General features: G+C 54.0%; 4 protein-coding genes across 5 annotated transcripts; 2 read left to right on the top strand and 2 right to left on the bottom strand.

The window, feature by feature from the left end:
• Nucleotides 1–4,660, top strand: DIABLO (diablo IAP-binding mitochondrial protein). The gene is made up of 6 exons (XM_068911422.1): nucleotides 1–120; nucleotides 971–1,091; nucleotides 1,481–1,612; nucleotides 2,644–2,754; nucleotides 2,902–2,998; nucleotides 4,012–4,660. Exons 1-6 carry the CDS (start codon nucleotides 74–76, stop codon nucleotides 4,224–4,226), a joined length of 723 nt encoding a protein of 240 aa, XP_068767523.1. The 5' UTR covers nucleotides 1–73; the 3' UTR covers nucleotides 4,227–4,660.
• A 1,531-nt stretch (nucleotides 4,661–6,191) lies between these two features.
• Nucleotides 6,192–10,224, bottom strand: B3GNT4 (UDP-GlcNAc:betaGal beta-1,3-N-acetylglucosaminyltransferase 4). 2 transcript variants are annotated; one of them, XM_068911420.1, is made up of 2 exons: nucleotides 10,141–10,224; nucleotides 6,192–9,526 (listed from the first exon to the last, which is right to left on the bottom strand). In XM_068911420.1, the coding sequence occupies exon 2, from the start codon at nucleotides 9,497–9,499 to the stop codon at nucleotides 8,408–8,410; it is 1,092 nt and encodes a 363-aa protein (XP_068767521.1). In that variant the 5' UTR covers nucleotides 9,500–9,526; nucleotides 10,141–10,224; the 3' UTR covers nucleotides 6,192–8,407. The 2 variants fall into 2 exon arrangements, with proteins under 2 accessions (XP_068767521.1, XP_068767522.1); XM_068911421.1 differs by lacking the exon at nucleotides 10,141–10,224 and adding an exon at nucleotides 9,803–10,137 and having other exon boundaries at nucleotides 7,102–9,526.
• LOC138061424 (proline-rich protein 2-like) lies at nucleotides 9,923–10,807 on the top strand. The gene has a single exon (XM_068911508.1). The coding sequence runs from the start codon at nucleotides 9,923–9,925 to the stop codon at nucleotides 10,805–10,807; it is 885 nt and encodes a 294-aa protein (XP_068767609.1).
• Nucleotides 10,808–11,400: 593 nt separating this feature from the next.
• Nucleotides 11,401–17,985, bottom strand: LRRC43 (leucine rich repeat containing 43). Its single transcript, XM_068911507.1, has 12 exons — nucleotides 17,473–17,985; nucleotides 17,199–17,309; nucleotides 16,942–17,081; nucleotides 16,278–16,516; nucleotides 15,688–15,857; nucleotides 15,125–15,378; nucleotides 14,594–14,654; nucleotides 13,995–14,378; nucleotides 13,783–13,869; nucleotides 13,333–13,536; nucleotides 12,938–13,022; nucleotides 11,401–11,548 (listed from the first exon to the last, which is right to left on the bottom strand). The coding sequence occupies exons 1-12, from the start codon at nucleotides 17,983–17,985 to the stop codon at nucleotides 11,403–11,405; spliced, it is 2,394 nt and encodes a 797-aa protein (XP_068767608.1). The 3' UTR covers nucleotides 11,401–11,402.
• Nucleotides 17,986–27,083: the final 9,098 nt, after the last annotated feature.

Here is a 27,083-nt window from a genome sequence, read left to right as displayed (position 1 = left end):
GCGGGAACCCGGCCACCGCCCCTCCCGCCGCGACGCGAGGCGCGTCACTTCCGGCGCGCCGCCCAGTCCCAAGATGGCGGCGGGCGGCCGGTGGCTGCGCGGCTGCTGCTCCCTGTTCAGGTACCGCCGCCGGCGGCGCGTTTCCGCGGCGGCTTTACCTTGCCGCAGCCGGCGGCAGCGGACCAGGCGCGGTTGCCTTCAGCCTCTCGGTTCCCGGGCGCTGGCCGCCCTCTGTGTCCGCGTAGCCGCTTCGTTTGCTCAGTGCAATCGCGGCTGGGGCCGCGGCCTGCGCCACAGCAGCGTCAGAAATGACCGTAACATACCGTAGCTGTAATAGGACGGAGCAGCGGGAGCCGTGTTACCCGCACGCCGCTGTCCCTTGGTGTTCTGTAGCTCAACACCCAGCACGGAGGAAGGAAAACCGACCCGTTATTTTCAGAACAGTGACCCACAGCAAGAACGTTGTCATGACTGGATTCCGTTTTTCTGCTTTAGTACTTCGGTGACAGGCTTTGACCCTGCAGACACTTGCGCAACATTGGGTGTAAATAAAACTGAATGCGGAGGGCCCTAGTTGTCGCTGGATCACAGCGACAACTATCAGTCAGATTGCTTACCTGCATATACCGTTTCTAAGCATGCTTTTTATCCTGTTTTTCAGTATTATTGAATATTAACAATATGTTGGTACTGGACAAATCAAGATAGATTTTGTCTTTCAGAGGATTAATAAGGCACGAGTTACTGTGCTTGTCTTTATTCTTGCGTTTATAATTTGGTAATATAACAGGTTTCAAAACAAACTTGCTCATTCCCTGTTATGCAGCTTTGTTAGGGAAATCTGGTAGAGACCAGGACACCTAGGACAGTTTCTAGGTGTTCTGTTTCTCTTCAATACCTGTTTTCCGCTACACACTGGTTATGTTTTGCACTTAACCTTTTTTTTTTTTTTTTTTTTAAACATTTCCAGACAAAGCTTCCCTGTTCTGGCTAACGTTAGGAGATGCTGCCTCTCAGGCTTGAATGGACGATGGCACCAAATTGTGGGAGTGGGGCTGGGAGTTACCTTGTGTGCAGTCCCAGTCATAGAGGTAATGTGCGAGGAGTGAGCAACATACAGTATCTGCTCATTAGAAACATTTAATATTCAAAACCACTTGTTCACCATTTTACAAGCTAATACTTACCATTGTGCATATATTCTTTCTCAGGAACACAGACATTTCAGCCACATAGTTGTTCAGGAAGAAAAATGAGAAAGTTAATACTCACCTTCAATAATGTCTTGCAAAAAAAAAAAAAAAAGGCCTTCTCTTTCAGAGAAAGGGAAGATATTATTCCGTTTCCTGACTCTACTCATCAGAGAATTAGGTCATCCAACTTTATAATTAACAATGATGCTTTTTCTTATCGTTACTTGTTTCTAGTAACATATATATGAAAACCAGTGTAAAAATCATGCAAATTTATTGTCTTTCAGAAGCAGAACTCAATTTCTCTCAGTAATGATGCCTTGATTAAAAGAGCAGTTTCCTTAGTAACTGATAGTACATCTACTCTCCTCTCTCAAACAACATATGCATTGATTGAAGCTTTGACAGAGTATACAAAGGTAAGCTGAGAGATTACACTTTCTGCTAGCAAGTTAATACTGGAATTACTGAATTATTTTGCACTAACTGCACTAATTAAGTCATAGTTAAAATGCACTTTGTTTTCTATGATTTTTAGTAACAGAGGCATCAGAGTGTGAAGATGTCAGGTCCCTAGGGAACAGCAGGGTAGGACTTACCATTCTCTTACTGCATCAAATATAGAAATTATCTTTAGGTTTGTTAGACTATTGCTTTGAGCTTGGACTTCAGCCTGGAAGATCTTTATCTCAGAACTGGTGCTAAAGAAGCCCTGAGCAGTTGTCAGATACCTACATCCTGAGTAACTAGGATACACCACCCAGTAGTCTTAGGTATATTCCTTACCTTCTGGACCCATTTCTAGCCCACGAATACTTGAGTTTCATTAGAAGAATAGAGTGAGCCATATTTAACTTTGAAACAACAAAATGTGGTTTTAATTTTATAAGTGCCAATGTGAGTAGCGTATATGCGTTCCGGTTTACTTACGGGTATGGCAAGCATATAAAGAGGTATCATACACAGCACTGCTATAGGCAGACAGCAAATTCTGTCAGTATCCCCAAAGCTGCTGCGATCTCTTGCATGTTTACATATTTCTGCTTTCAGCTGCCCAGTACAAGTATGTTTGATTGCACGTTGTACTGCAAGGAGTTGCTCTAGCAGAAGTGGTAAGAAACTTGGCTTTCAGAGCAGGAAATCTGAGCGTCAGTTACATGGTCTACTCTAAAAAGCCAAGAATGATGCACACCCTTGTAGCATCAAATTTCTGCAGTTTGAGACACAGCGCACATCTTCCTCCTTTCAACACATTTCAAATTAACAGTAAACTTAAGAGAAAAGCACCTTTGGAACTATTTAGAGATCTTGTTACCCGCTGCAAATAATAGGGATTAAATACAGACAGGTTAGTTCTTATTTTCTATCCCTACTTAATGCTGGATAACACTGAGACAACATCAATGATTTATAGATTGCCACATAATTGTGTCAAACTATTTCTTTGCAGGCAGTTTATACGCTGGTGTCTCTCTACAAGCAATATGCAAATCTTCTTGGGAAAATGAATTCAGAAGAGGTGGATGCAGTCTGGCAGGTGGTAATAGGAGCCAGAGTAGAGGTAAAGAATCAAATCCCTCCAGTCATCAATTTGCCTGTTTTACTCTGCTCAGAAATCTCTCTTATCATTTGTTTACCTTTGCACAAGGTATCGTTTAAAAGAACATTCAGATACTGCTGCAAGTTACATAATACTTTTTACTCACAGATGACAACAAAACAGCAAGAATATCTAAGGCTGGAATCCAGCTGGATGACCGCATTACGTCTCTCAGAGATGGCAGCAGAAGCTGCATATCAGTCAGGTAAGTCACAGTTAAAAGCATTAACGTAATTCACTTACTAAGTTACAAGCAAAAATACCGATAAAGTCTTTCACCGGCATTTAGGCAGTATTTATTGTTTGAGAGAATGGAGTTGAGAGAGGCACCAAATGTAAGCTCAGTTAACATACCAATGTAGAGCTAGTGCCTGGTTTTCAGAGGTGCCAGGAACTTGTATTCTTTTTTTTGGCTTCAGGTCTAGTACTCGTGCTCTGAGAGCTGGACCTGGAAACAGCAAATGCTGTTTTGATTAAGACTACCTATGCCAAAAAATGATTGAAAGAAGCGTTAGTCATTTTTAAATGCACTGTTCAATCACAGCCCTGGGAGTAGAACTAATGACCCCTGCCTAGGTCCAGCAGGTCTCACCAGCTGGAATCTTTACTAAAAAAGTGAGATTTGCCTTTCACTCAGGAAAATACTAATTTTGGTCTTTCCTCCCCCTACACAAACTTTCACAAAACACATGGGGATCTGAACGCTCTTAGACCGAGTTACAGGCTGACTTGTGGCAAATAGCAAAGTTATTGGAGCAGGGAGAGGAGAAAGGGAGGAAACAGATGAATACGCAAGGGCAGTGCAACTGTGCAAGCGTGGCTTCCTGAGGAAGCTGCTGAAATGGTAGTGTATAGGAGTACCGGAGGACAAGGGTTTCCGAGTTCAGCAGTGCCACAGACATTCCCAAACAGGTCAAGGACAGAAAGCTGATATGAGTGGGCTGGGCTTAGCTCTCAAACCCCCAGCACTTGCTGACCATTCTGATCAGACGCTGGCTGAAATCCACTTTGGTGAGAGGAATTTTAGGGGCCAAAAAAATCACAGACTCAGCATATTATTGTATAAGGTAAGCAAACAGTAAACATTTAACATTCAGATAGCCCAAGAGCTATTGAAACACTAAGCAAAGCAGGGGCTAATTACAGAGAATCACTTCCTTAATTGAAGGTTTGCTGATTGCTCCTCTAACCCAAAGTTTTTAAATGACTGCTTTTCAGGTGCAGATCAAGCCTCAGTGACAGCCCGCAGCCACATTCAGCTAGTGAAATCACAGGTGCAAGAAGTGCGGCAGCTTTCCCAGAAAGCAGAGACCAAGTTAGCTGAAGCTCAAACAGAAGAGCTCATTAAAGCTCAAGGAGAGGAATCTTCATTGCCACAGGGTATTTTAGGAAGTACAGAGGCAGGTGAGGACCCTTATCTTCGGGAAGACTGAGAAGAACTTAAGGGTCACCTTACAGTAATTAAATGGTCCCAAACTTAAGTGTTGGATAGTGGGGAAATAGTGCTGAAATAAGCCTGTGATTCCATTTTTGTTCTTCCAAAGAGGCTTGCTTTACAAATCGAGTCAATTCCAAGTATCTGAAAGGCCCCGTTCTTGTTTGTAACCTATCATGTTTATAATGCTTCTGAATTCAGTTAAGTGTTTAACTATGCAAATGTGAAAATGGCTGTCAAAGATAGCTTGTTAGTAAGTGTTTCTCTGCTAGGAGGATCCTGCAAATGGTTTGATATGTTTCTGAGAGCTCTCTAACTTGGAGATAAACAGAATATCAGCCAAAGAAGTGTATTTAAAAGTCTTTTTTGTTTTTAACTTGTGAAGTAAATTATGTCTGTTAGTAGATACCTTTAATAAACTCTGCAAATACATCTTATTGTGCGTGTGCCCATTTGGATAAGAGATTAAGTGCTATTTTCTGTTTGGACTCTCGAAAGTTTGTAAGGCAGCTTCCTCTGACAGCTATGTCTAATTACATATAATCACAATGAGAGGAAACATCTGCTGTAGAGCTGAAAACATTCTGTGGCTTTACCTGAGCTTTTCTTATTGAAGTTTTGCACTTCAGTACAGTAGCCTCCTGCACTAAGAAGTCACTTCTTCTAATACTAGAAGCTATGCAGCTATAAAGCTGCCTTCTGCAGGAAGAAAAGGAGCTTTGATTTTAAAGATACTGTGATTATAAACAAAGTAGTTACGGCACTGCTGCAGACTTCTTCACAAAGCACTAAACAAAAATGAGTTTTACATATTTGAATTCTTTCCAGCCCAAGTTTCAGGAAAACAATCTTAATTCTTTCTTTTTGTAAGCTTAATGTTTCACTGCAGGCTTCAAAACCACGGGTGTCTCACTATTTTCACTTTCTTATTTGAGAGCTTAATGAGAAGTTTGCAGTATTAGTTGTACAGACAATATCAGCTTAAGCTGAGATTGTTTTGTAGAAGAGCATCCATTGGAACTTTACCACTGATGAGTTCTTAAAAGTCAGTTAATCCCCATTCATCAGGTTCGTAGGAAAACACTAATGCATTAATAATGTTTTTCAAGGCAAATTAGCATTTGTGATGCACTACATCTGTGCTGAGGTTACTGTAACTAGACTGTGCTTTGTGCTAAACTAGAAATTCTTTTCAGCTGTAACATGAGCCTTTATCTTTTTCTCATTTTGCCTGCCGTTTGAACAAATGCAGTCCCAGCTCTACAGCACTGTACACTTAAAGGTTAAAAATAGGCTTTAAAGTGAGTTCAGTTTTTCAGTACTTTGTGAAGTTTGTAGCTATCATGCTAAAGTAAAAAGGAACAAACTTCCCTTGCTTCTGCTCCTCACTAGAGGCCTTATTCGATGAGGTAGCAGAGTCTGGAATCGAAGCACGTAGGAAGATACCAATGTCTGCTGTGCCAGTAGTCAGGGGGCCCCAAACACGGCTTTGGGCTGGAACGTTAGGAGAACCTGCTAGTATTTGCGGCAGTGGCACAACCACTCCCTCAGAGCCAAATGCAACTTCAGGTCAGCCTCTAATAGCATCTGCTCTAATATGTTACATGCTGCAATTTAAGAACTTCTGTCAAGCCACTTACCAAAATGCATGCGCGCGCACACAGCTTGTGTTGCTGTCAACGTGCCACGATAACTCTTTACACAGATGCTTACAGGGCAGAGGTACTGCTTAAGACAGATGAGCACTGATACAGGGCTTTGGAAAGCAGTCCATACTCTCCCTTTCAGGACTCCCCCGCACGTCCCCACTTCTCTATTTCACTGTATGCCCTTCTCTTACTACCTAAGATGAGGGCTGTACCCGCACAAAACTGACCTTCAGATCTGACAGAGAAAACAAGTCAGTTCAGTCAAGGCAAAAAGGGAGTAAGGCGCATAAATGGCTCTGTCTCACCTCCAAAACAGTGGAAAAGGGCCCTACACCTTTATTAAGAAATATCAGTGATTAACCAATACACCTAAGGCCAGAACAGCCATGAGCATCACTCTCTACATTATGTTACTGAGTTTGCATTTGGAATCATCTCGTGGAACAGAAAAATGCTACCATGGCAGTTCACATGGTACCAGAGACTGCTGGACTGCTCTGTCCAGTCTCTTCTCTAGAACTAGCAGCAGTGCCCAGAGAGTGGAAGTCACTAGGTTTTGCTGCCTGACATCATGCTTGTTTACAAATCCAACATTGAATACATTTGAAATGACATAGACAATTCCTCAGATACAGCTAATTCCTACATTACTTACTGTTAGAGCTGCAGTGATAATCAGTGAGAAGCTGCAGTAGCAGCTCGTACAAAGACCACACTGCAGATGGACACACAGAGGCTCACCTCGGAAGAACAATTTTTTCAGACAAACACCTACTCATGTCTGGCACAAACAGCTCACATGAGGGTTGCAGCTCCAACCGCAAGATTGTGTGTCATGCGGCAGGGCTAAATTAGAACAGCGCCTAGCGCCTTACAAAGCCGAGCCCACAAGTGAAGTTGCACCACCAGTGTAATAAAACTAGGCAGAGCCGCGATGCTGAAGGAAAGGCATGTGATCGAACCATGGACGAACTATTGCCAGGAATCCCGCAGCTGGAGGTAGTACAGTACTGCATCACTGTGCTGGAAGGCAAGGCAGCCAGCCAGCCTCCTGAAGGAGCTTGTCAGATCTCTGGCCTAAGAGAAGGATACCCTCGCTCTCTCCAAGGAGTGCAAATTGGCAGTTCCTGGAAGCATTTCACAGGCATCTGAAAGCTCCAGCTCACGTCTGGTGGGCAGGGAACGTTGGACAGCTGGTACAAGAGACAGCAACGACAGCAGCACAACACAGGTAGGCTCCGAGTTCTGTAATCAGAAACTTCCTTTCGACCCAAATTTTACTAAAGCTTCCTGGCCGCTTTCCACTCACACACAGCACAGCAGCCGCCTTCTGATCTAGTGCTGAGACAACTCTGAAGCTGAGAAGCTTCATAAAAAGCATGAGCAAGCCTTGGCTTCACCTTTGATATTTCTGCAAATCTACAACTCCACAAGCAAGCTTAACTTCTCCTTTGTATTAGTACTTCCTGCCTGGATGGGGGCAGAGAAGGGCAGCTGCTCATAGCAAAAGTGGCAAGTTTCCATTTCCACGTAACTTTATTCTCTGTAATAGCAACAACTCCTTAATGCATGTACCCAGCACCAGATTTTAGTTTCTCTGGCTTTAAGATCTCTTAGCTTTCAGGAGACCAAGAATACTCCTATGCAAACACTTTCAAAACTCTATTTTATTTAAACCCAACACTACAAAAATTAAAAAAAAAAAAAAAAAAGAGCTAGAGAAAACATCCAACACAGCCCACACAATACAAAAAGCTGCAGCCACTATGATTGTAATTAACACCATGATTGTTTGAGACATACTTCTCCTCTCAAACCAATCAGAAAGTGTGTTTGTGCGGAAGTTTCCAGTGCAAGTATATGTGTAATAGCCTTCTGTACAATCCAGAGAGCTCACATCGGCATCCAAGCCCTTGGATCACCCTGCTGTGCTAAGGCACTAAGTTTCGGAGGCATTTGTTTCCCCATGCCATTCCCTTTCTCCTGCTCCCCAGTAGGACCTGCCAGTTTTCTAGCCAGGGACAATGGACCCAGCAGCACGCACTGGTCTTTCTTCCACTGTTGCCCTTGACTTCAAAGGGTCAGAGGTAATTTCAAGTGCTCTGTCACTCATTAATCAGCACCTGCTTTCCTCCAGGAGCCTGGCAGGTCAGCACCAGCCTCAGTGCTGCAGGACCTCCCTCGGAGGTGGCACCTCGCTCCCTTCACCTGTGACTAGCTATGAGGCAGTTGTGACTTCCCCCGGCTCCAGCTGCCTGCGAGGAACTGAGCAAAGAGGTCCCGGTACTGTGCCTAACCATGTCTATGAGCTCCTGGTCCTGTCCTATCCCCGCCCTGTGACAATTCAACCGCTTCAGTAACCCCCTGACAGAGAAGGGCTTATTGCAAAACAAAACCCTATGGCTCAAGTGCAGTCTGTTAGTAGAGGACGTGTTTCTACCACAACCTGATTTTTAGTTTAAGTACCCTGTATTCGTCACCAGTCAACGCTCCCCGGTGCTCACCAGTGGCCTCGTTTGGAGCCACTTCTCTAGGGGTGCGTTACTGATACTGCACACCTAATGCTGTCATCCTTGACCAGCGTCCACATGATCCACATCTCAGTGGGGTTTAATTTGTGCACGATCATCAGCTCTTTGTACAAGCACGGATCAAAAGGATTAAAAGGTCTCTGGATCCCAAAGGTCTTAAAGCCAGCATGGTTCTTCGGGGTCACGGCCATCTTTGCCAGACACATTCCCACAAAGACATCATCTATTGGGAAGAGCTCCATGTCCTCTGCTGTGCTCTGGAGGCGGCGCACCGTCTCTCTAGACATCACGTAGCCGCCCCCACCCGCATATAGAGGATAGTAGGGGTCTCCGTACATGGACTCTGGAATAAAGTATTTGACCTTGGTGTTTCTGATGGGCCGGGCCTTGGTGATCACATCCCCAACAAAGAGATCCTGTTCGGGGTTCAGTTCTCGGAGGAACTCAACAATGTTGTAAGTGTTGACAAAGACATCGTCATCACCCTTGAGCACAAAGTGGGCATGCAGGCAGTCCTCCATGAACCAGCGGAGGAAGTGCAGCTCCTTGAGGGTCAAGTTGAAGAAGTTGTCAATGAAATCCCATTGCACAATGTCATCAAACTCTCGGCTCTCGTAAGCCAGCAGCTGGTGCAGAGGGTGCACGTGGATTCTGGCCTCTGAGCGCCCCAGAAGGAATACCACCCGGACGTGTTTGCTGCCAATAGAGACCTCCTTCCCCCATGTGTTCCTGATGGCCACCCGCCGGTCTATGTTGATGGGGGCAGACTTGATGGCCAGCAACAGGAACGTCTCTTTGCTACACCTAGAGGGCTTCAGCAGCGTGGAGAAGATCCGGCAGTGCTTGTATGTTAAAAAGATGCGGTGAAGCTCTGGGAGGGCGAGAGAAGAATTGGCAAGGGTCAGGTTCGGCGAACACCTGCTGGGTGCAACATGGTCCAGAACCAAAGACTTAGGCTTGAGATTTGCTACATCCACTCCCTGGTCTCCTGACAACGCTGCCAAGGTAATATCTTTCTTCACGTAAAAGAAACATGCCAGCAGCGCGATTGAAAAGGTGTAGAGCGCCAGCTTTTTCATCCTGGGATACATCTCAGTCTCCAGGGCAGAATCCAGGCTCTGTGCAGTTAAAGAAACACAAGTCATTTCTTAGTTGCACCTGCAGACTCACTCTTCCCCTCCCCATCCCCAGAGCCCCCAAGCCTGCAACCGCAGCCCCGCCAGACACAGCCCCGATACCCCAACCACCCCCCAGCAACAGGCAGACAGAGACAGCAGGGGCCTGAGTCAACACCACGAGGAGCAGCCTCAGCATTTCCTGTGTCAGCTCTCTTTGGGTTCCCATCATGACAGGGATTTTTTTTTTTTTTTCCCTCTAAAGAGAGACCAACGCACAGGCCCTGCCGCTGATTCCACCAGCGGCCAAGGGGGCTTTTTTCCCACGGGAAAGGAAGGAGAAGGAAGAAGTGCTCTCGACTGCGGGGCCGGAGCAGGAGCCGGGGCCGCTGCCGGCCGATGCCGGGGCGCCCGGAGAGCGGAGCAGCGGCCCCGCTGCCTCCGGCGGGCTCCGCGCTGCCGCGACGCCCGGTCCCGGCTCGGCGCCCGCAAAGCCCTGGCGCAGCCCCCGCCCCGCTCCGCACGGCCCGCGGGGAGCGGAGCGGAGCGGAGCGGAGCGGAGCGGAGCCGGAGCCGGAGCCGGAGCCGGAGCCGGAGCCGGAGCCGGAGCCACCTACCGCGAGCCGCCGCCGCCAAGCGCCGCCGCACGAGCACGCCGGCACCGGCACCGGTACCGGTACCAGCCCCTCCCAGGCCCCGCCCCCTCCCCTCCCAGGCCCCGCCCCCTCCCAGGCCCCGCCCCGCCCGGCGCGACGCGCGCTGCTCCGTGCGCCCTGCACGGCCGACACCGCACCGCGGGCCCCGCACCCCGCACCCTGCACACGGGGCCGAGCGCCCCAGGCTCGGCACCCTGCACCCCGCACCCCGCACCCTGCACACGGGGCCGAGCGCCCCGGGCCCCAGCACCCGGTATCCTGCACGCAGGGCCGAGCACCCCTGACCCGGCAACTTGCACCCCGCACCCTGCACACGGGGCCGAGCGCCCCAGGCTCGGCACCCTGCACCCCGCACCCCGCACCCTGCACACGAGGCCGAGCGCCCCAGGCCCCAGCACCCGGTATCCTGCACGCAGGGCCGAGCACCCCTGACCCGGCAACTTGCACCCTGCACCCTGCACACGGGGCTGAGCGCCCCAGCAACTGGCACCGAGCACCCCAGGCCCCAGCACCCTGCACCCCGCACCCTGCACCCTGCACGCAGGGCCGAGCATCCCTGACCTGGCAACTTGCACCCTGCACCCTGCACCCTGGTCCGAGCGCCCCAGGCCCCAGCAACCTGCACTGAACACCCCAGGCCCCAGCACCCCGCACCCCGCACCCTGCACCCTGCACACAGGACCGAGCACCCAAGGCCCGGCACCCTGCACCCTTCACCCTGCACCCTGGTCTGAGCGCCCCAGGCCCCAGCACCCTGCACCCTGCACACAGGGCCTGGCACCCTGCACCCTGCACACAGGGCTGAGCACCCTAGGCCTGGCACCCTGCACCCCAGCACCCTGCACACAGGCAAGCACCCCAGGCCCAGCACCCTGCATCCCACACCCTGCACCCTGCATGCAGGGTCAAGCACCCCAGGCCCCAGCACCTTGCACCCTGCTCCGAGTACCCCTGACCTGACACCCTGCACCCTGCACCCTGCACACGGGGCTGAGCGCCCCAGGCCCCAGCACCCTGCACCTTGCACCGAGCCCCCCGAGCCCGGCACCCTGCACACGCAGCTCGTCGCCTCGCACTCTGCACCCTGGGCCCGGGCGGCCGCTGCTGCTTGTGCCATCTCCTGGCGCTGGTGAGTCCGCCTGGCGCCCCGCGCGTGCCAAACCAGCAGCCGTGGTGTCCCGCGGGTTTTATTTCACTGACCTCTACAGCTCACTACACACGCACTAAAGAGCCTCCCCCGGCGCCCGCTGCTCGGCCTCGGCCGCCGCGGGCCAGCGGAGCAGCTCCATCTGGAACCGAACCGTCAGCGGCGCCGGCGGCACCCCTCGGCCCTCCGCCGCCTCAGCCGGCTCCTTGGTTTTCCCTTTTCCTATGGAAAGAAGTACATTGGTCACTGCGCCTTGCAGCCGAAATTGCTCTAAGGCCGGCAGCGTGTGGGAGGGACGTGCCGGCCCCGTCAGCGCCGACTTCCAGGCCCCGAGGGGGGGAAAAGCTGTTTTAATATGACTTCGGGTAAGAAGCCCCAAAAGTATCTTTAAACAGGAAATCAAGCCAGGTGCAATTTTGCTTTTTTTTTTTCCCCCGTGTTGCAAAATTACCCTGGTATTTCTAGCAAAAGGAGAGGGAGAGCTGCAGAAATAAATCATTCGGCAGGTCCTGGAAGACCAAGCGCGGGAGCTACGCGAGAGCGCTTCCGACGACGTGCTCCGACGCGCGGGCGAGCCGCGGGCGCCACACCGAGCTCCCTGCCGCGCCTCCCGGAGCGACCCCGTTTCCCGGAGATGACCTCTTGTTTTGGGGGGGGTGGGGGGGGCACTTGCGTTTGGGGACGCCAAGTTAAGCACGAGTTTCTGCCTAATCGCCCTGCGGTTGCTTTCTGCGCACCCAGCTCCGCCTGCAGCCTGCACCGCTTTGCCCCCGGCTCGAGCTCAAGGGAAGAGCTGCTGCCCGCGTGCAGGCGCGCGGCAGGGAAGGAGGAAAAACACGCAGCAGCTAAGCCTGGCTCAACCCAGCAGCTCCTGCTGGCAGCTCCCTTGCGGCCACGCAGCTTTTCCGGCGCCTCGCTGTGGACGGAGCGCTCGTTGCAAATGAGCATCTTTCGGGCAGCAAACCCAGGGTTAACGCAAGGACTTTTTGGCGGCGGTGCAGCCCCAAGCCGCCCCGGCCCTCCACCGCTTCCTCCTGCTCCCCCTGCAACGTGCCGGCACAGCTGCTTTTTGTCGCCGAAACAAGATTGCGGGAAAAATAACCCGTGAGAGGCCGGGGAGGTCTGTCCGTCTGCGGGGCTCGAGCAGGGATGCTGCGGCGCCGCCGGGGACGGGCGCCCCGGGGGTGTCTTTGCCTCCACCCTGCAGCCCACACGGAACATGGAGCCCCCTCTGCAAAGGGCTCAAGGATGTGAGCAGGGCTCGGCCGAGGGTCTTCGCGCGCCCAGGACCCCGCTGCCGCCGGCCAGCGGCCGTGTTTGGCCGCAGACGCAGCAGGCAGCACATCTCTCGCCCGAAAAACCTGCTCTGCCCTCCTGCCCCGGCCCGATGCTCCCGGGACGGGCTGGCGAGCCGACCTTCGACGCCTGGTCAGATACCAGCCCAGCAACGTACGTGGGATGTGCCTAACCGAGTAGCCCCCCAGGGCAGGACAACAGGCACCCGCTGAAGTTCGGGCTGTGTCTGAGCACCTTGCAGGGTCGCCTGGGCACCCCGGGACGATGCCATCGCCCCCAGCACGCCCTGGCTGGCCACCTCTGGCCCACGGTCACCTTTGGCAGAGGCGCTGGTCTGGCTGGCCTCGCTCTCTCTCTCCTCTTTTGGCTTTTTGCTCTTGTCTTTCCCTCTTCTCCTGTCCTGTGGAGAGAGACGTTTCCACAGTTAGGCAGGTTTGGATTTAACTGTCTGGGGGCAAAAGCGAGCCCCGCAGTCGCGGCCATCACTGTCTAGGGTCTGTCACTAGTGTTTTCAGGGCAATGGAAAGGGGCATCTGGGAGCAGGGGCATGGCAGAGTGGAGAGAGGAGGAGGAGGAAGAGCAGGAGCAGGAGCAGGAGCAGGAGAAGGAGAAGGAGGAGGAGAAGGAGGAGGAGGAGAAGGAGGAGGAGGAGAAGGAGGAGGGCCCACTGCAGTCCCCAGCCCCAGCAGACCTGCCTCTCTGCTTGGTACCTTCTCCTCCGGGCTCGGCGGCCGTGGTGGCTCCGCGGCAGTTGGGATCCCGAGGTCACACACGGTTGCCACCAGGTCCTCGGCAGCCAGCAGGGCCTCCAGGCTCACCCTCCCGGTGCCCAGGATCCTCTGAATGGGAGGGTCGCTGCGGAGCTCCCGGGGCTTCTCCTTCTTCTTTTTCAGCTTGTCCCCGGGCACAGTGCCCTGCGGGGCACCAGGGTGGGGACGAGCCTGAGCAGAGTGTCACGGTCCCCTTGCCAGGCACCCCTGTCCCACCGCTGCGTCCCGGCTGAGACGCGTCCGACCGCTGCCACCTCCAGCAGCAAGGAGAGGGCTTTGGCCAGCGCTCCAGCCTGGATGGGAGATCCCCAAACCGGGGCCCTCGTCCCTCCCCATCATGATTTTAGCAGCTGGGGCAGTGCACGAACTTTGCTCCCGCCAGCGTCCTACCTTCGCACCGGGCTGCAGCCCTCGCCCTGCCGTCCCCTTCTTGAGCGCGGCTTCTCCTGGATCGGCGACGAGAGGCCAGGAGAGCACCTGCCGGCAGAGCGGCGCGCGATGCTGCTGGCACCAGGGACCCCCGGGACCTGGCTGATCACGGGCTGCTTCCCCCGCGACTGTGCCACCACCCGTCCCTGGGCCCCACTCCACCACGCGCTCACCTTCTCCTCCACGACGGAGATGGTGGTGCCCGCCTCCAGGTAGGCCTTCAGCCCCACCAGGTCCAGGGCAGCGTGCTCCCGCCGGTAGCTGCAGTCAATGGGGTCTGCCCAGGGCTTCCCAGGGGTGGCGTACACCTTCGCTGCGCGGGGACATGAGAAGGTCTCAGAGGAGCGACCTCTCCTCCCCGAGTCCCGGCACGGGCCCAACAGGGACGGATTGTCCCTCCGCACGGAAAGGTTTGGTTGCAATATCGGTTCGGGATATGCCAGCAGACCCCCGAGACGGGCAGAGTAAGGCTGACCATGGGAAACAAATACTATCGCAATTCCAGGCCAAACAGCAATAAACGCAGCTATCCAACAATACCGAGCTACGGTTAATATCTAGGCTGGGTTTGTTCTTGCCTTTTTTTTTTTGTTTTTTTCTTTTCTTTTTTTCACAAAACCACAGATAGCTTGCAGGAACCAGAACACGGTTTCTTTGGGTGAGTGACTCGGACCTGCCGATGGGTCTGGAGATTTCCAAATCCTCCGGATGGGCCGGTCCCTTTTATTCATTGCAGCGTGGAAGCGACTATCTAGACTCCTCGACCCGTTACCACCTTGTTACGTCCTTCGGGGCGTTTTCCCCTTCTGGGGCTTTGTGCATGGGGCCCTCTGCTGTATTTTGGTCATGGGGAGCGGGCATGTTTTGGTTGTTGGGGGGGGGGATGCAGGGCGCACGGTTGCCGCGCGAGGCAATATTGGCCTGGAGCACCCTTTGCTCTGCGCCGGCCCCGCGGGCAGCTGGGCGCTGGGGGTCGCCGGAGGCCGGAGGAGATGCAGCGTCGGTCCCGGCCGCGGGTTTCAGCCAGAGCCGAGCGCAGCCCGGGCCGGCGGTGGCGCCCGGCCGCGCGAGCCCTGGTTTCCCGCTTCCGACGGGGAAGCGGGAGCCGAGGCTGGAGGCGAGGTGAGGGGCGCCGGGGGGTGATGGGCTGGGGCGGCCGCAGCCCCGCGCTGCGAGCCCGGACCCACCTCCAGCGACGGGGTCGGGGCACTCGCAGGGAAGGCAGCTCAGGCAGGCGGCGCCTCCTGCCCCGGCTCGGGTGACGCCGGGCACCAGACGGCGCCAATTCATTATTCATCGGCACGGTCTCAGTAACGCCCGGCTGCGGCGGAGGCTGCCGGGGACGTGCCCGTGCCAGCACGTCCCAGGAGGAGCCGTGAACCTGCCCCCCGGCCCCTGCAATGGAGGGTTTGTTCCCAAATCCCCGTTACCGGTGCCGGGCTCGGGCTCCTCCGTGGTGGCAGGCTCCCGGCCCTCGCTTCCCGCCATGTCCCGTGCCGGACGCCCGCCGTCGGCATCCCGCGGGGCCGCCGCGGCGCTCCGAGGGACGTCCGTAACCTGGGGCAAGGAGGGCGGTGCTGCCGTCGAGGGCGTCTCGCCACCGAAATCCGACTTTGCAGCCGGCGCCCGTCGTCGGAAGAGGGGCGAGAGGGAGGCCAGCGGCGTGGCGGGGCCGGCAACGGGGCGGCTGCAGCCGGCGGGAGGGCCGGGCGCGAGCTGCTCCGTGCCGGAGGGAGCGTCGTCGCCGCGCGAGGGACGGGGAGCGCGGGCGGCCGCGGCTCGGCGCCCGGCCCCCCTCTCTCCGTGAAGGGCCTCACGCTGCGGGCGAACGCAGCCAAGCGCCTCTTGCTTTCCGGGAGCACAAACCCGAGGGTCGCCGCCGGCCTCGCTCGCCCCAAACGCGTAGGTCACGTAGTAGCTGTAGGCGACGAGCGGAGGGGCGGCGGCGGCCTCCAGCCGCTCGGCAGCGCCGGGCTGGGGGACCCCCTTCACCTCCCCGATGCTCACGGCCAGGCGGGCTCCCCCGGCGATCAGCTCTGCAAGGAAGGACCCGCTGTCACCCACCGCGGCCACCCGCCCGGGGTTGTGGCGAGCCACCGCCGCACGGGGTCACCCACAAGCCGCACGAGTGGCTCCGGCTCTGCTGCTTTGCACCCCCTGGGTTAACGGTTCAGGCTCAAAGCAGGTCGAGGGCACGAAGGCGGCGAGCAGGAGCCCTCTGGACGGCTCTAGGGAAGGCTGCGCCCAACGTGGCAGAGAGCTGCCGGCCGGCCTGCGCCTGGGGTTGCAGCATCCCAGCGCAGAGGAGGTGGAGAGGGGCAGGGAAGGGGATGCACTTGAGGAAACACAGGGTGGGAGTCCGCAGCGGACCCAGAGCGAGACTCTTGGCGCCGCGGTCACCAAACCCGCCCAGCGGCGGGGTCAGCGCTGTGGCCCTTGGCCAAGCCCCGGCTCACCTGGCCGCCCCGCCAGCCCGCGGTACCGGTGCTTCTCGTCGGGCCCTACGTGCGCGTCGTCCAGGACGAAGAGCCTGGGCAGGCTGTCCACCACGAAGCCCCTGTAGGCAGGGACGAGGGCCAGCGGGTTCCCTTGGAGGGCCAGGACGCGGAGCTTCTGCAGGCCGGACAGCTCGGAGACCAACCCCCGCAGGTCCGTCAGGGCGTTAAAGCTCAGATCGAGGGAAACGAGGTTTGGCCTAACGGAGAGAACCAGCACTCGGGGCAGGCGGACGACGTCCGCGGCGGGGACAGAGCGCCGCTGCCCAGCGCCAACGGCCCCTGTTGCCCCCAGGCCGCAGCCTGCGGCTGGGCCGGGTCGAGCCACCCTCGCCACCCGCTCCGTCGCCGCTCTGCCCCGCAACTCGGCAGGACGCTCCCGTTACCCGCCCCCGCCGCCGCGTCCTTCAGCGATGCCGCCCAGCCCGTAGGCCCTTCCCCAGGACGGGCTCCCAGGAAGGGCTGCGGGAAGGGACGGGGAAAGGCGGCCGCAGCCGGGACGCGCTCGGCCGTGGCCCTCTCCCGCGCCGGGAGGCCGGCGGCCCAGCACCGGCTGCTTAACGCCGGCTGCCTCGACGGTCCGTTGCCGTCCGCCCGCCTCCCGTCTAAGAGGCGACGGCGTTACCAGAAGTCGGCGGCGAGGTAGGCGGCGTGCCAAGAGCCGCGCAGGCGGTTGTACCCCAGCCCCAGGTGCTGCAGCTCCGGGGGCGGCCGAGCGCACAGCTCCCGCAGGTCGCCCACAGCGTTGCCGCACAGCTCCAGGACCTGCCCAGGGCAGCGGGGCCGACGAGCACCCTTTGCAATGAGCTGCTCCCGGCTCGCCCGCGAGCCCGGCCGGGACCTGCGTCCTCGGGCTGCCGTTGCGAGGCGCCGCTGGCTCACCTTCAGCGTCCCGGGCAGGTTGGCGGAGGCGACGGTGCCGATGCGGTTGGCGCTGAGCACGAGCTCCTCCAAGCGCTGGAAGCGCAGCAGACCCTCGTCGACTCGGTCCACCTGCAAAGAGCCGGGTCCGCCCGCCGCTCGGCCCCGGCCGCCGGGTCGGCGCGACGCGTGGACGGGGAGAGCCGGCACGCTCCGGCCCCAGCACCGGGGGACACCGCAGGCCGGGGAGGGGGGAGACAGCCCTTCTTCCCGCCCGGCCAGCAGCCGCACTCACTCCCTTATCCACCAGCCGGAGGACGCGGAAGAAGAGGAAGACGTAGCTGTCGCGGAGGAGCCCGGGCGCCTGCACGGCCCGCTGCCGCAGGCGCTGGTCCTCGGGGCCGCAGCCCGGCGGCAGGGCCCAGGGCGAGCGCTGGCCACTCAGCAGCTCCATCCGCGCCTCCCGGCTCTCCTCGTCCTCCGGCCCCGGCCGGCCTCGCGCCGCCGCGCCGCCGCGGGACGGCTTCTGCGGGGGCAGGCCGCCGAGGGGCCCCGCCGTGGCCCTCGCTCCGACCCCGGCCGAGCAGCCGGCCGAGCCCTCCCTGCGCGGGGACCTTCCTGCCCCGCTGCCCCGCGGGCCCCGCTGCTGGCGGAGCCGCTGGCCCGCTGGCCGTCCCTGCGCGGGCCGGTCCCCGGCTGCGGCAGGCTCTCCCCGGCCGCCCACGCTGCAGGGGAACGCCCGCAGGCCCAGGTGCCGCAGGTGCTCCCGAAAGGCGGCCGAGACGCTGCGGCCGCCCGACCCCGCCATCCGGCCCGGCCCGCCTCCGCCGGCAGTCCCTGGCTCCGTGGCCGGCGGCGTCACCGTCGCTAGGAGATGGCGGGGATGCAAACGCCGGCGGCGGCTCTCCGGCCGCGCTCGGGACGCCAGCCCGCGGCACGGGGCAAGGCCGGGCTGCCCAGCACGTTGGCCTGGGAAGAAAGCACCGGCCTGAAGCGTCTCCTCCTGGGCCCTGGGGCTGCTTCTCCCCCAGGAAAGGGGAGAAACCAGCAGGCTCCTGCAGCATTTGCAGGGTGCAGAGTCAGCCCCGTCCCCCGGCCAGGGGCCTGTGGCATGGCATTTGCCAGTTCAGTTATCTACATCCTGAGAGTCACTCAAGTTTCAGGGAGGAAACGGTCGTTTTCTCGGTTAGCTGTAAAAACACCATGGTTCACATGGGCACGGCGTGCTGCTCTCACTGCCACGACAGCCCAAGGCCATCGGAAAACAAAGTTCATAGCTAAAAGTACCGGCTCCTACACTTGGAAAAAGTAGATGAGCACCAGGACCGCAAGCCCCAGCTCGGTCTCAGGTCAGGTTTGGGTCTCTGCGTTCTGAGGTTTATTTGCTTTTTCCAGCGATAGATGCTGAGGCAAGAGCTACGGCTTCCATCGCAGGGCGCTTGCAGAGCAGCCTGTGTCAGCAAAACTCCAGCGCACGAAGTGCAGATGCTCTGCGGCCGCTGGCGGTTGCGTGGTGGAAGGCTGAACTTCCACTCGCCTCGGGTTTTACAGGACGGATGCTGACCTGCTCCCTTATCAGCTCAGCAGCTTATCGCAGCTGCAGGCGGCTCGGAAAGGATGTGCAGAGCATGCACACATGGAGGTGGTGGGGAAGCTGCTGTCCTTCAGCCCTATGGAAAATGAATTCAAACCTTCTTTAAAAAAAAAAAAAAAAAACTCTGAAGAACGAGTTGCCACTGGCTGCATCATGCTTCATGGGAAAGCCAAGGTGTAAGAACACCGTTTCTCTTACTTGCACTGCTGCGTTATGTCAGGGCCGTAGCCCAGGCCTGGGCCCCGTGTCCCTAGGTCCTGCACACACAGATTTTTCCCTGCGCTAGAAGGAAAACCCGGCCGTGATTTCTTAAGCTGCCCTGACGGCAGGTGTCTGTCGCCGCTCAGCTGGAAGAGCTGGACGGGGACTGTGCGCGATGCCTGACGAGCTCCCGGACCTACCAACTCACACACCTTTCCCTTGGCGATGCACCCTGGTGCCCTAACGGGGCGCACCTCTCTGCTGCGCGTCTTCCCCTTCCAGCGCCTTGGCGGCTGGGCCTGCCTCGGCCTGGAGCCCGGCTCCCGTTCCGCTTGTCCACCTGCCTCCATCCCTCCTTTTCCCATGGGTTGATTTTTCCAAAAAGCACCCGCCATGATGTCCCTTCTACCCGAAAGGAGCTGGCAGTACACATCATTCGTGTTGTAGGGACTTTCCTTAGGAACACTCGGCACAGACAAACTCCTCTCTCCCCATTTTACCCCAGAATAGTAATAATAAATAACTAAACAGAGCCTCAGCCAGAACAGTTCCTTTCTTTTCTCGCTCTTCTCCAGCAGACTGAAGTACAGTTGCCTCATACCTTAGGTTAACATAATTCATGCTCTTTCTTTGAGTTATTTAGTGCCTAGGCTCCTGGGTCGTGCAAGAACAAATGTGACCCCCCCCTTCCCAGAGCTGTGGAGCTGCCACCCCACCGGACGGCTGGGCCCTCGACTGCCCGGGGCCGGGCTCCCTCGCCGTTCGGGGCCGCGAGCAGGCGTTCCCCTCTCCGGCTACGGCCCTGAGGACCTGCCTGGCACCAGCAGCACGAGAACCTCGTCCAGCTTGAGAGTCTCCATTTGTTATGGCCTTGCGAGTCTCTATGCCTGAGGCCTGAAGTCACAGGATGGTGGGACTCGAGCTCAACGTGGTAAGGGGGAAGCGTCTTCCTATTTCGAGCCTTGGGAACCGGGTCCGTCCTGGAGAAGGTGAGCGAGTCCCATGGGCCGCCCTCTATGGAGAGGGCTGGAGTGTGCTGCCTGGGGTTGCTCATGGCCAGCTGTGAGCAGTCTCTGACCCTCTGGGGAAGTTCAGGCACACATCAAGCCTTTTATTTTCAGAATCTGCTTTTTTTTTCCACATGGAAAATAGAAAGAACTGAGCATTTTTGACACCAAAATGTTGTTCCTTGAAAGTTTTCTGGTAACTTTGTACATGTACATCCTTGGATCTATCACTGCCTTTCAGGTCTTTCTCTGATCACAGAGCTAGGAAGTACGAGTAAATATGTATCACTTAATACTTTCACAAAGGAACATTCATAGGTGCTACCTTTCCTTTGCTTTTTGTCCTAAAACACCGGTAGATCTGCAGGTCCTCTTCTGACCACAGCTTCTTACTCATATGTCCCAGGAATGATTTTTTTTTTTCCCCCCATGTTTTGCTCTGTATATCCAGCATCTAGTTATTGGAAACATGAGAGCTTCAGTCACGTTAGAAAGGGGGGTGGCAGCGACGGGGAGGTGAGATCTGGGCGGTCTATGCTGGTTATGTAAAAGGGTCGCCCCTGGGAGACGGGGTTTTGTAGGGCTCCAGGGAATCAATGCATACCTTGATCTGGATGCCCTGCCTTGCACACAAGTCACTCTTTGCTTTTTCCCTGCCGCCGCCAGGCCGTGGACCTCAGCAGGAGCACGTCACTGCCTTCGGGCCCCAGCTGTGCACTTGCCACTGCGGCTCCACCAGGTTTTACAAGACCAGAGCCTACGCTCCAAGAGTTACGTTTTGGAGATCCCAACGGCTTGGATGGGTCCTGCCCTAAGCCAAGGGTCCTGAACTCCTAGGCAAAGAGATGATACAAGACACCATCTGTGTCAGTTTGAAACTGTATTCTAGATCACAATCAGTGAGGATACATTTGAACCAAATTCTGATGTAATCTTTCAAGAAACAAAAAAACCCCAAACTATCATCTGAAAAAAAAAAAAAAACCCATGGGGGAGCCGCTGACGTAAAACACCTCTGTACTTAAGTATAGCCCGGCTGTCCACATCCACAGCGCTCCTGCAACTTGAACACCAACGTCCAGCTAGCCTGTGGCCGTCAGCTGCTCTCTAAGCCCACCATGAAACACCAAACAGGTAGGTATGCCTTACTTTGCTGTATGCCATGCGTTTGCCTTGCTCTATGCTTATTGTTAATGCAGCAACTTAAAGCCTGTATGCTTTAGAAATTTAGTACATAGCAAAAACCAGGACGTTTTGCAAAAATGATGTAGAGCCTTGAGACTGTAGTCACTGTATTCCTTTTTTTTTTTTTTCTTTCTTTCTCCATTTGAATGCAGAAATCAATGGGTTCACCATCTTCCTTGTCTGTTCACTGGTTCCTTTGGTCTCCTTGGCCCCAACAGTCATCCCAGAAGGCAAAATTACTGCAGTGCAGAAGCAGAGGCATTCTACCACCAGAATAAAGCCCTTAGCATCAGTGCTGGCAATGAAGGCAACGACCTTGTTTAAAAACTATGTAAGTAAGTTTACCATTTTGCACCTGTTGTGCCTACATCTGGGGAGAAATCCCTTGAATTATTATGAAATACTAGAAGCCCATCAGAAAATAAATACTTGGGTTAGAACTTAAAAGAGGTGGTGGCTCTCTGTTCCACGCAGGAGAGGAGACATTTACATTGCGTTATTTCAGTACAGAGTTGGAGCAATAGCTAGGACAGCTTGGGAGAGCTTGGGCAGCTTCACCTCAGCTCACGCCAGTTGTATCTTCCAGCCTAACCCGTTGTTCGTCCTCTGTCTCCTCTATTGTACTGGGCTTGAAGCAGGCAGCTTTTTGGAGGAAACCAGTCAGATCTTTGGAAAAACAAGGAGAATGACCTTGCTATTGGGTTTGACCCTACTTGCAGGGCAGTCGGGGGCACTTCTGCTCAAAACCCTGCTCAGCCCCTTGGTAGGGCTCAAATTCAGATGAGCTGGGAGGATGCTCTGTGTAGCAGCCTGGTTGCTATAGGCCGTACCTAAAGGGCTGGCACTGCAGCTAAAATCTCCAGAGAATTTGGTACCAAGCTCTTAATAAGGCTACATTTTCCTTCTCACTTCCTTCAACCATCTCCATCTACATGTGAGAAATAAGTTCTTCTAAAAGCTGGAGCCAAACTGGACCTTTCTTTTCCGTGCCAAATGCACACTGAACCTAAGGGTCAATGCTCAGTCAATACAATCAATACTTCAGGTAAATCTCAATTCCTGGGAAGGTATTCCCCAGAATATGTTGAAAAAAAACCAACGTAAAAGATTTCCCCTGAATTCATTCTTGAAATTAAACTCTGAATTCATTCTTGAAATTAAGAACATTTCAGGTCAAAGCAGATCTCTTCCATGAGTGAATTTTACCCATATAGTAAAAAAAAATGACTTAGAAAAGTTGAAAGCAATGTCAAGGAGGCTATTAAGACAGAAAGTGCTGCACAATCAAAGCCACAGATAGCGTGTGATACCTACTCAATAAAAGGAGTGTAGGTGTTAATATAGTTATTCAGCAACAACAAAAAAACGCACACACAGACGTGAAAAATGAGCGTGTGTGCTCCTAGACGCTCTGGTGTGAGGCAACCACCAAGAAAGATGTAAAAGAAAAGATTAATATAGCTTGTCTCTCCTCTTCCTCCCCGGCAGAGCACGTGCAGCTCTGTAACGCCCCAGACCGTCAGCTGGCTCACGGCCGACTCCTGGGCTGAAGAAATGGTGAAGAAAATACCCGAATGCCCGGCCTTTGACACAGACTGCTGCGCCTTCCATGACTTCCACACGAGGTTAAAGAACATGAGAAGCGATATAGAAGAAATCTGCGGCAAGGCCATCGTTCAGTGCGTGGATGCCACTCTCTATCAGCTGGCCACGGTCCTGAGCGAGCGGCCTGAGCTCGACGCCTGCGGGAACGAGGACCTGCTGCAGGCGGACACCAGGCAGATCCAGGGAAGGAAAACGGCAGAGAAGATGACATACATCTGGCAGCTCTTACAGAAATATGAGCGATTTATGCAAAATACAACAAAAATGTACTCTTCCACTGATGTGTAATGTGCCAGGATGAAAGAATAACTTCCAGGTACTAGCGCTTTGGCTAAATGTGACCTACCAGTATTTATGTGCTCAGTTGGAAGCCAGGGACCACATTAATAATGTACTTACTATTCTATATACCCTAACTATATGATCTAGTTTAATTTAATATTTAAAGCATGAATGCCTTAAGTTATTGATTATATTTATTATAAAACTATTTATACCATTTTATTTCCAAGTTTATAAAAAGGATGGCCCAATGTAAGTCAAGGTGATTTAAGTAACTGGTCATGATATAAATAAGCAAACAGGAAATCATGATTTCAGCAATTTTAATGTTATTTATATTTTTATCTTGTGGTTATTTTCCAAAAGAAAAGTTGCTTGTCAGTAGACTGGTTTTGTACTTCTCTTTTTGCTAGCGAGTACACTTTGTATTTATGAATTTATGCAATTCATTTATTTTTATAAATCTATTTAAGCAATTATATAGTTTACATATATTTATTCAGATTTTTTTTTTAACCTTTTATATTTTACTGCTGAGAGGGATGAATGGTGCATTTCCTATTTAGTAGAAGAATGGTTTTACTCATGTTTTCTGTCACTATATCTTTGGATTAAAACTGGAATTTAATTAAAATGAGATGAAATAAAACTAACACTGCTGGATTGTCTTTTTACTGGGTTTTGCTCGGGCAAAAGCACCAGACACAAAATGTGCCTGAGTCGGTTAATGCTCCTGGAGCTGGCAGCACAGCACAGACACTCAGATGGGCTTTGGTCTGGGAGCAATAGGACTTGTCGTATCCTTGTTTTTCCTTAATCTCATATCAATCCCTTATTATCCCCAATAATGGGGTGGTTAATAATAAATAAAGTTTCTAGTGTAAATTATTGTACAAATTCCAAGTCTTCCTAAGCATTAGCATCAGTTCCAGAATTAACATTATTTATATAAGGAAAAAAATTTAATTTGAATTGAAACACCCATTTAAATACACACCCAAGTAAAAGATTACTCCTCTTTCTGCTACCGTCCCCCACGTTCAGGGACGGTGGGTCCAGAGCAGCAAACAGCCCTGCGCAGGGTCACCTTGCTCGGGAGCGCTCCGGCTGTGCTCTGAGCACCGGGCGAATCACAGCTGGATGGAGCTCTTGTCCCAGCGGCACCGGGAGGCCGTGAGCAGCCCACAAGCAGCCCGAGTGAGGCCTTTTGGTGTCAGCCCTTCTCCCCTAGCCTCCTTTCACATCCCTGGACACGGACACGTCAGCATCCTGGGAAAGACCGCCTTCCTCTCCTGTTGCGAAGGCTCTTGGGGATGGGGCCATCCCTGTCGATGCAGCCATGGCGCCCCTGCTCCCGCAGCCAACCTTACTGTCATGCTCGGCCTTTTCCCTTCTTATGAAGCATCTTCTGTTGTGCTCAGGCGGGGTAAGGTGGCTGCTTTTTGCCAGGGGGAGAAGCTCACCTCTGTCTGGGCTCCCAGGGGCGGCACGGGGAAGGAGCACCAAGGAGCTGGCACTACCCACGACTGGGCTCTGGGGACATCGGAGCAACTGAGAATTCCTCCCAGAGGAGACCGCTTCCAGACACCACCGAGGAAACGTTGTGTAGGAGACGGGCCGAAGGATGATAGCCGCTGAGACCAGCACCCAGTTCCTGGTGCTAACACAGCTATCATTGCTCTCTTTCATGCTAGTGCCATGCTAGCATGCCTTGAATTCAAAGAACGTTTTTAATAAGCCGCCTCTCCAAACCATGTGAGCTTCATGCAAGCGTGGTGAGTGGAGTTCAAAGGTGGCTTTCTGCGATGATTTTGCTCATGATCTCCTCTTAATCAGAAAGCCACCTATCAGCCCTGGAAGTCTAAGTGGGAGCAGCAGAGACACCCTGGTGGCTGGGGCACCCTCGCCCTGCTTAGTCCCAGGTCTAACAATTTTCCCAGGATCCAATCCCAACCTCCCAGCCTCAATTTTAAGGGCTGGAGAAAGAAGAGGGAATGTAAAGAGATCCCGGACTAGGGATGTGCTTATCCCCTGGACAGAAGCAACATCTGCTGACCTTCCCAGCAGGGTCAACAAAAAACCATTGTGAGCAGGGAGATGTTAAAATCCTGAGGGCTTACAGATCACCCTTTCCAATGGTTGATGCAAACCACTTAAATCTTGCTGAACCAGAGGACTACACACACCTACTCTCTGTGGTTTCCTCTGATGCACACGCCTTTTCTTTCAGAGTATCTAAAGAGCTAAATGAGCAAAGGGTTTTCCTTGGAAAGGGAAACAGATTCACCTGAGGCTCAAAGGAAACGTTAAAGCAAGTCAGACGATCTGTCCCGACTCATCTCATGGGCAAGGAAGAGTGACCTGAAAAGGGCAGAGAGTTGTTCTTTCCCATGGGTGCATAAAGTGGTATACTGCCAGCCCCAAAGACATGGCTCACCTCGGGCGCTTATGCAAAACTGTGACAGACCGCTGTTCGCCTTGCACGTACTTGAAAGAGAGCAATGGTTTGCCAGGAGTGTTTGGGATGCAGCCAGGCAGTCAGACCAGCTGGTACCCGAACATCAAACTCCAAAGGCTGAGGTCAGGAAGCGATGACCAGCGCTAACACGAGCTGGGATGAGGGGGTAAGTGCACACACAGGTAAGCGAGACAGCCTCTCTGAAACAGTGATTGCAGATAGTCTGATACACAGCGTGACACAGTTGTATCTCCAAAGCATTTCTGAGGTCTGCACTTGGCTCATTTCTCCAGGCTCCTATGGCAAACAGTCAGATACAGTTGACTTGGGTCCTGCAGGCAGCCTATATGTGGGGCTGCTCGTTCACAGCTCTTTGGTCTGTCTACCCCCACGTGGTTGGTTCCCTGCCAACCCCGGCCAGGCACAGAGGCTCCCTCTTTGAAGAGCTCTTCCCGCTTCTTTTGAGAACATCAGACAGCTTAAGAAAAGGGAGGGAAATAAAATAGGTTAGAGAGACTTATCAGGTGATTGAGCTTGGAGTAAAAAGGAAAGAGGAGACTTGAGAGCCAACATAGGCGTACTGTGGAGGTATGTTCGTGGCTTCCTTCTCAAGAGATTCAGAGGACCTCTGCAGTCCCGGCCTACAGTGGAGAGCTCAAAAGCTGGAGCTGAAGCCCAGAGAGGCTCCCAGGATGGCATACACACCTGCAGAGAGCAAGGCTCATCCAAGTCACTCCTAGGAGGACAAGACTTTTGGGGCCCAGGGCTCAGTATGAGAACAGCAGGTTTGTACCTTTTCTGGGACAGAAGATTCAGAGGATTCCCAAATCCTCCTCAGCCCTGGCAGGCCACAGGTTAGGGGATACACCTGCACCACATGGCGCATCTCTGCTGTGATAATGAGGTGACCATACGCCAAGTTTTTTTGACAAGGAGTTCCCCATTTATCCTGATTGAACATGAAGCTGCTGGCTTTCAAGGCCTACTAGGACAAGGAGCAGGAATGAGCAGTTGAGATGGGGGAGTCATGAACGGACTTTCTAAGCAGCATTAAAAAGGAAGGCAGCAGCAGCACTTAGGGAGGTGACGGGGCCTAACCTTTTGTGGGTTTGTTTCTGTTTTGCAATGCTCAGGCCTGGGTTTGTGGTATGCACACCTTGTTCCGAGACAGGAACATGTGAAACATCTCTCCGGATGACAACAGGGGCCTCTTCTAGTGTGAGCACACCGGGAACTTCTTTGTCACCCAGCTACTCACTATCCACACATCTCCTGCTGAGGAACACACTCAGGAGAACATCCTCTCTTAACAAGAATAGCTCTAGGAGAGTTCTTGAGAGCAAATACAGGTCAGAAGAAGAGGAAAAAAAAATCTGGTGAGCAATGTTTGCTATTCCTTTTGCAATAGATTCAACTAGCGCTGGAAGAAAGCAAACTGCCAGAGCTGGGTTACAACATGCTTTTGGAAAGACATATGAGATGTCAGTACATATAAAGAGGGACCTAGACTGTTGGTCCACTGAAGTGCTAATTACCTTATGGCACTGATTTCATTTGGCATAATTTGCAAAGAG

The sequence above is a fragment of the Struthio camelus genome, chromosome 17 (genome assembly GCF_040807025.1).
Source record: "Struthio camelus isolate bStrCam1 chromosome 17, bStrCam1.hap1, whole genome shotgun sequence".
In the NCBI taxonomy this organism is placed as follows: domain Eukaryota; kingdom Metazoa; phylum Chordata; class Aves; order Struthioniformes; family Struthionidae; genus Struthio; species Struthio camelus.
The sequence above is the reverse complement of the archived record's forward strand: the minus strand, read 5'-3'. Positions and strand labels throughout refer to the sequence as shown.

What these genes read in the sequence shown, in the direction of transcription:
- DIABLO (XM_068911422.1), top strand. Translation starts at nt 74, where the DNA reads ATGGCGGCGGGCGGCCGGTGGCTGCGCGGCTGCTGCTCCCTGTTCAG. An exon ending in GGCTGCTGCTCCCTGTTCAG is followed by an intron (nt 121 to 970) that starts GTACCGCCGCCG and finishes AAACATTTCCAG; the next exon opens with ACAAAGCTTCCCTGTTCTGG. An exon ending in CTTTGACAGAGTATACAAAG is followed by an intron (nt 1,613 to 2,643) that starts GTAAGCTGAGAG and finishes ATTTCTTTGCAG; the next exon opens with GCAGTTTATACGCTGGTGTC.
- LRRC43 (XM_068911507.1), bottom strand. Translation starts at nt 17,985, where the DNA reads ATGGCGGGGTCGGGCGGCCGCAGCGTCTCGGCCGCCTTTCGGGAGCAC. An exon ending in ACCTGCCCGGGACGCTGAAG is followed by an intron (nt 17,082 to 17,198) that starts GTGAGCCAGCGG and finishes TGCCCTGGGCAG; the next exon opens with GTCCTGGAGCTGTGCGGCAA. An exon ending in TCTCCGTCGTGGAGGAGAAG is followed by an intron (nt 13,870 to 13,994) that starts GTGAGCGCGTGG and finishes CTCTGCCGGCAG; the next exon opens with GTGCTCTCCTGGCCTCTCGT.
- LOC138061424 (XM_068911508.1), top strand. Translation starts at nt 9,923, where the DNA reads ATGCCGGGGCGCCCGGAGAGCGGAGCAGCGGCCCCGCTGCCTCCGGCG.
- B3GNT4 (XM_068911420.1), bottom strand. Translation starts at nt 9,499, where the DNA reads ATGTATCCCAGGATGAAAAAGCTGGCGCTCTACACCTTTTCAATCGCG.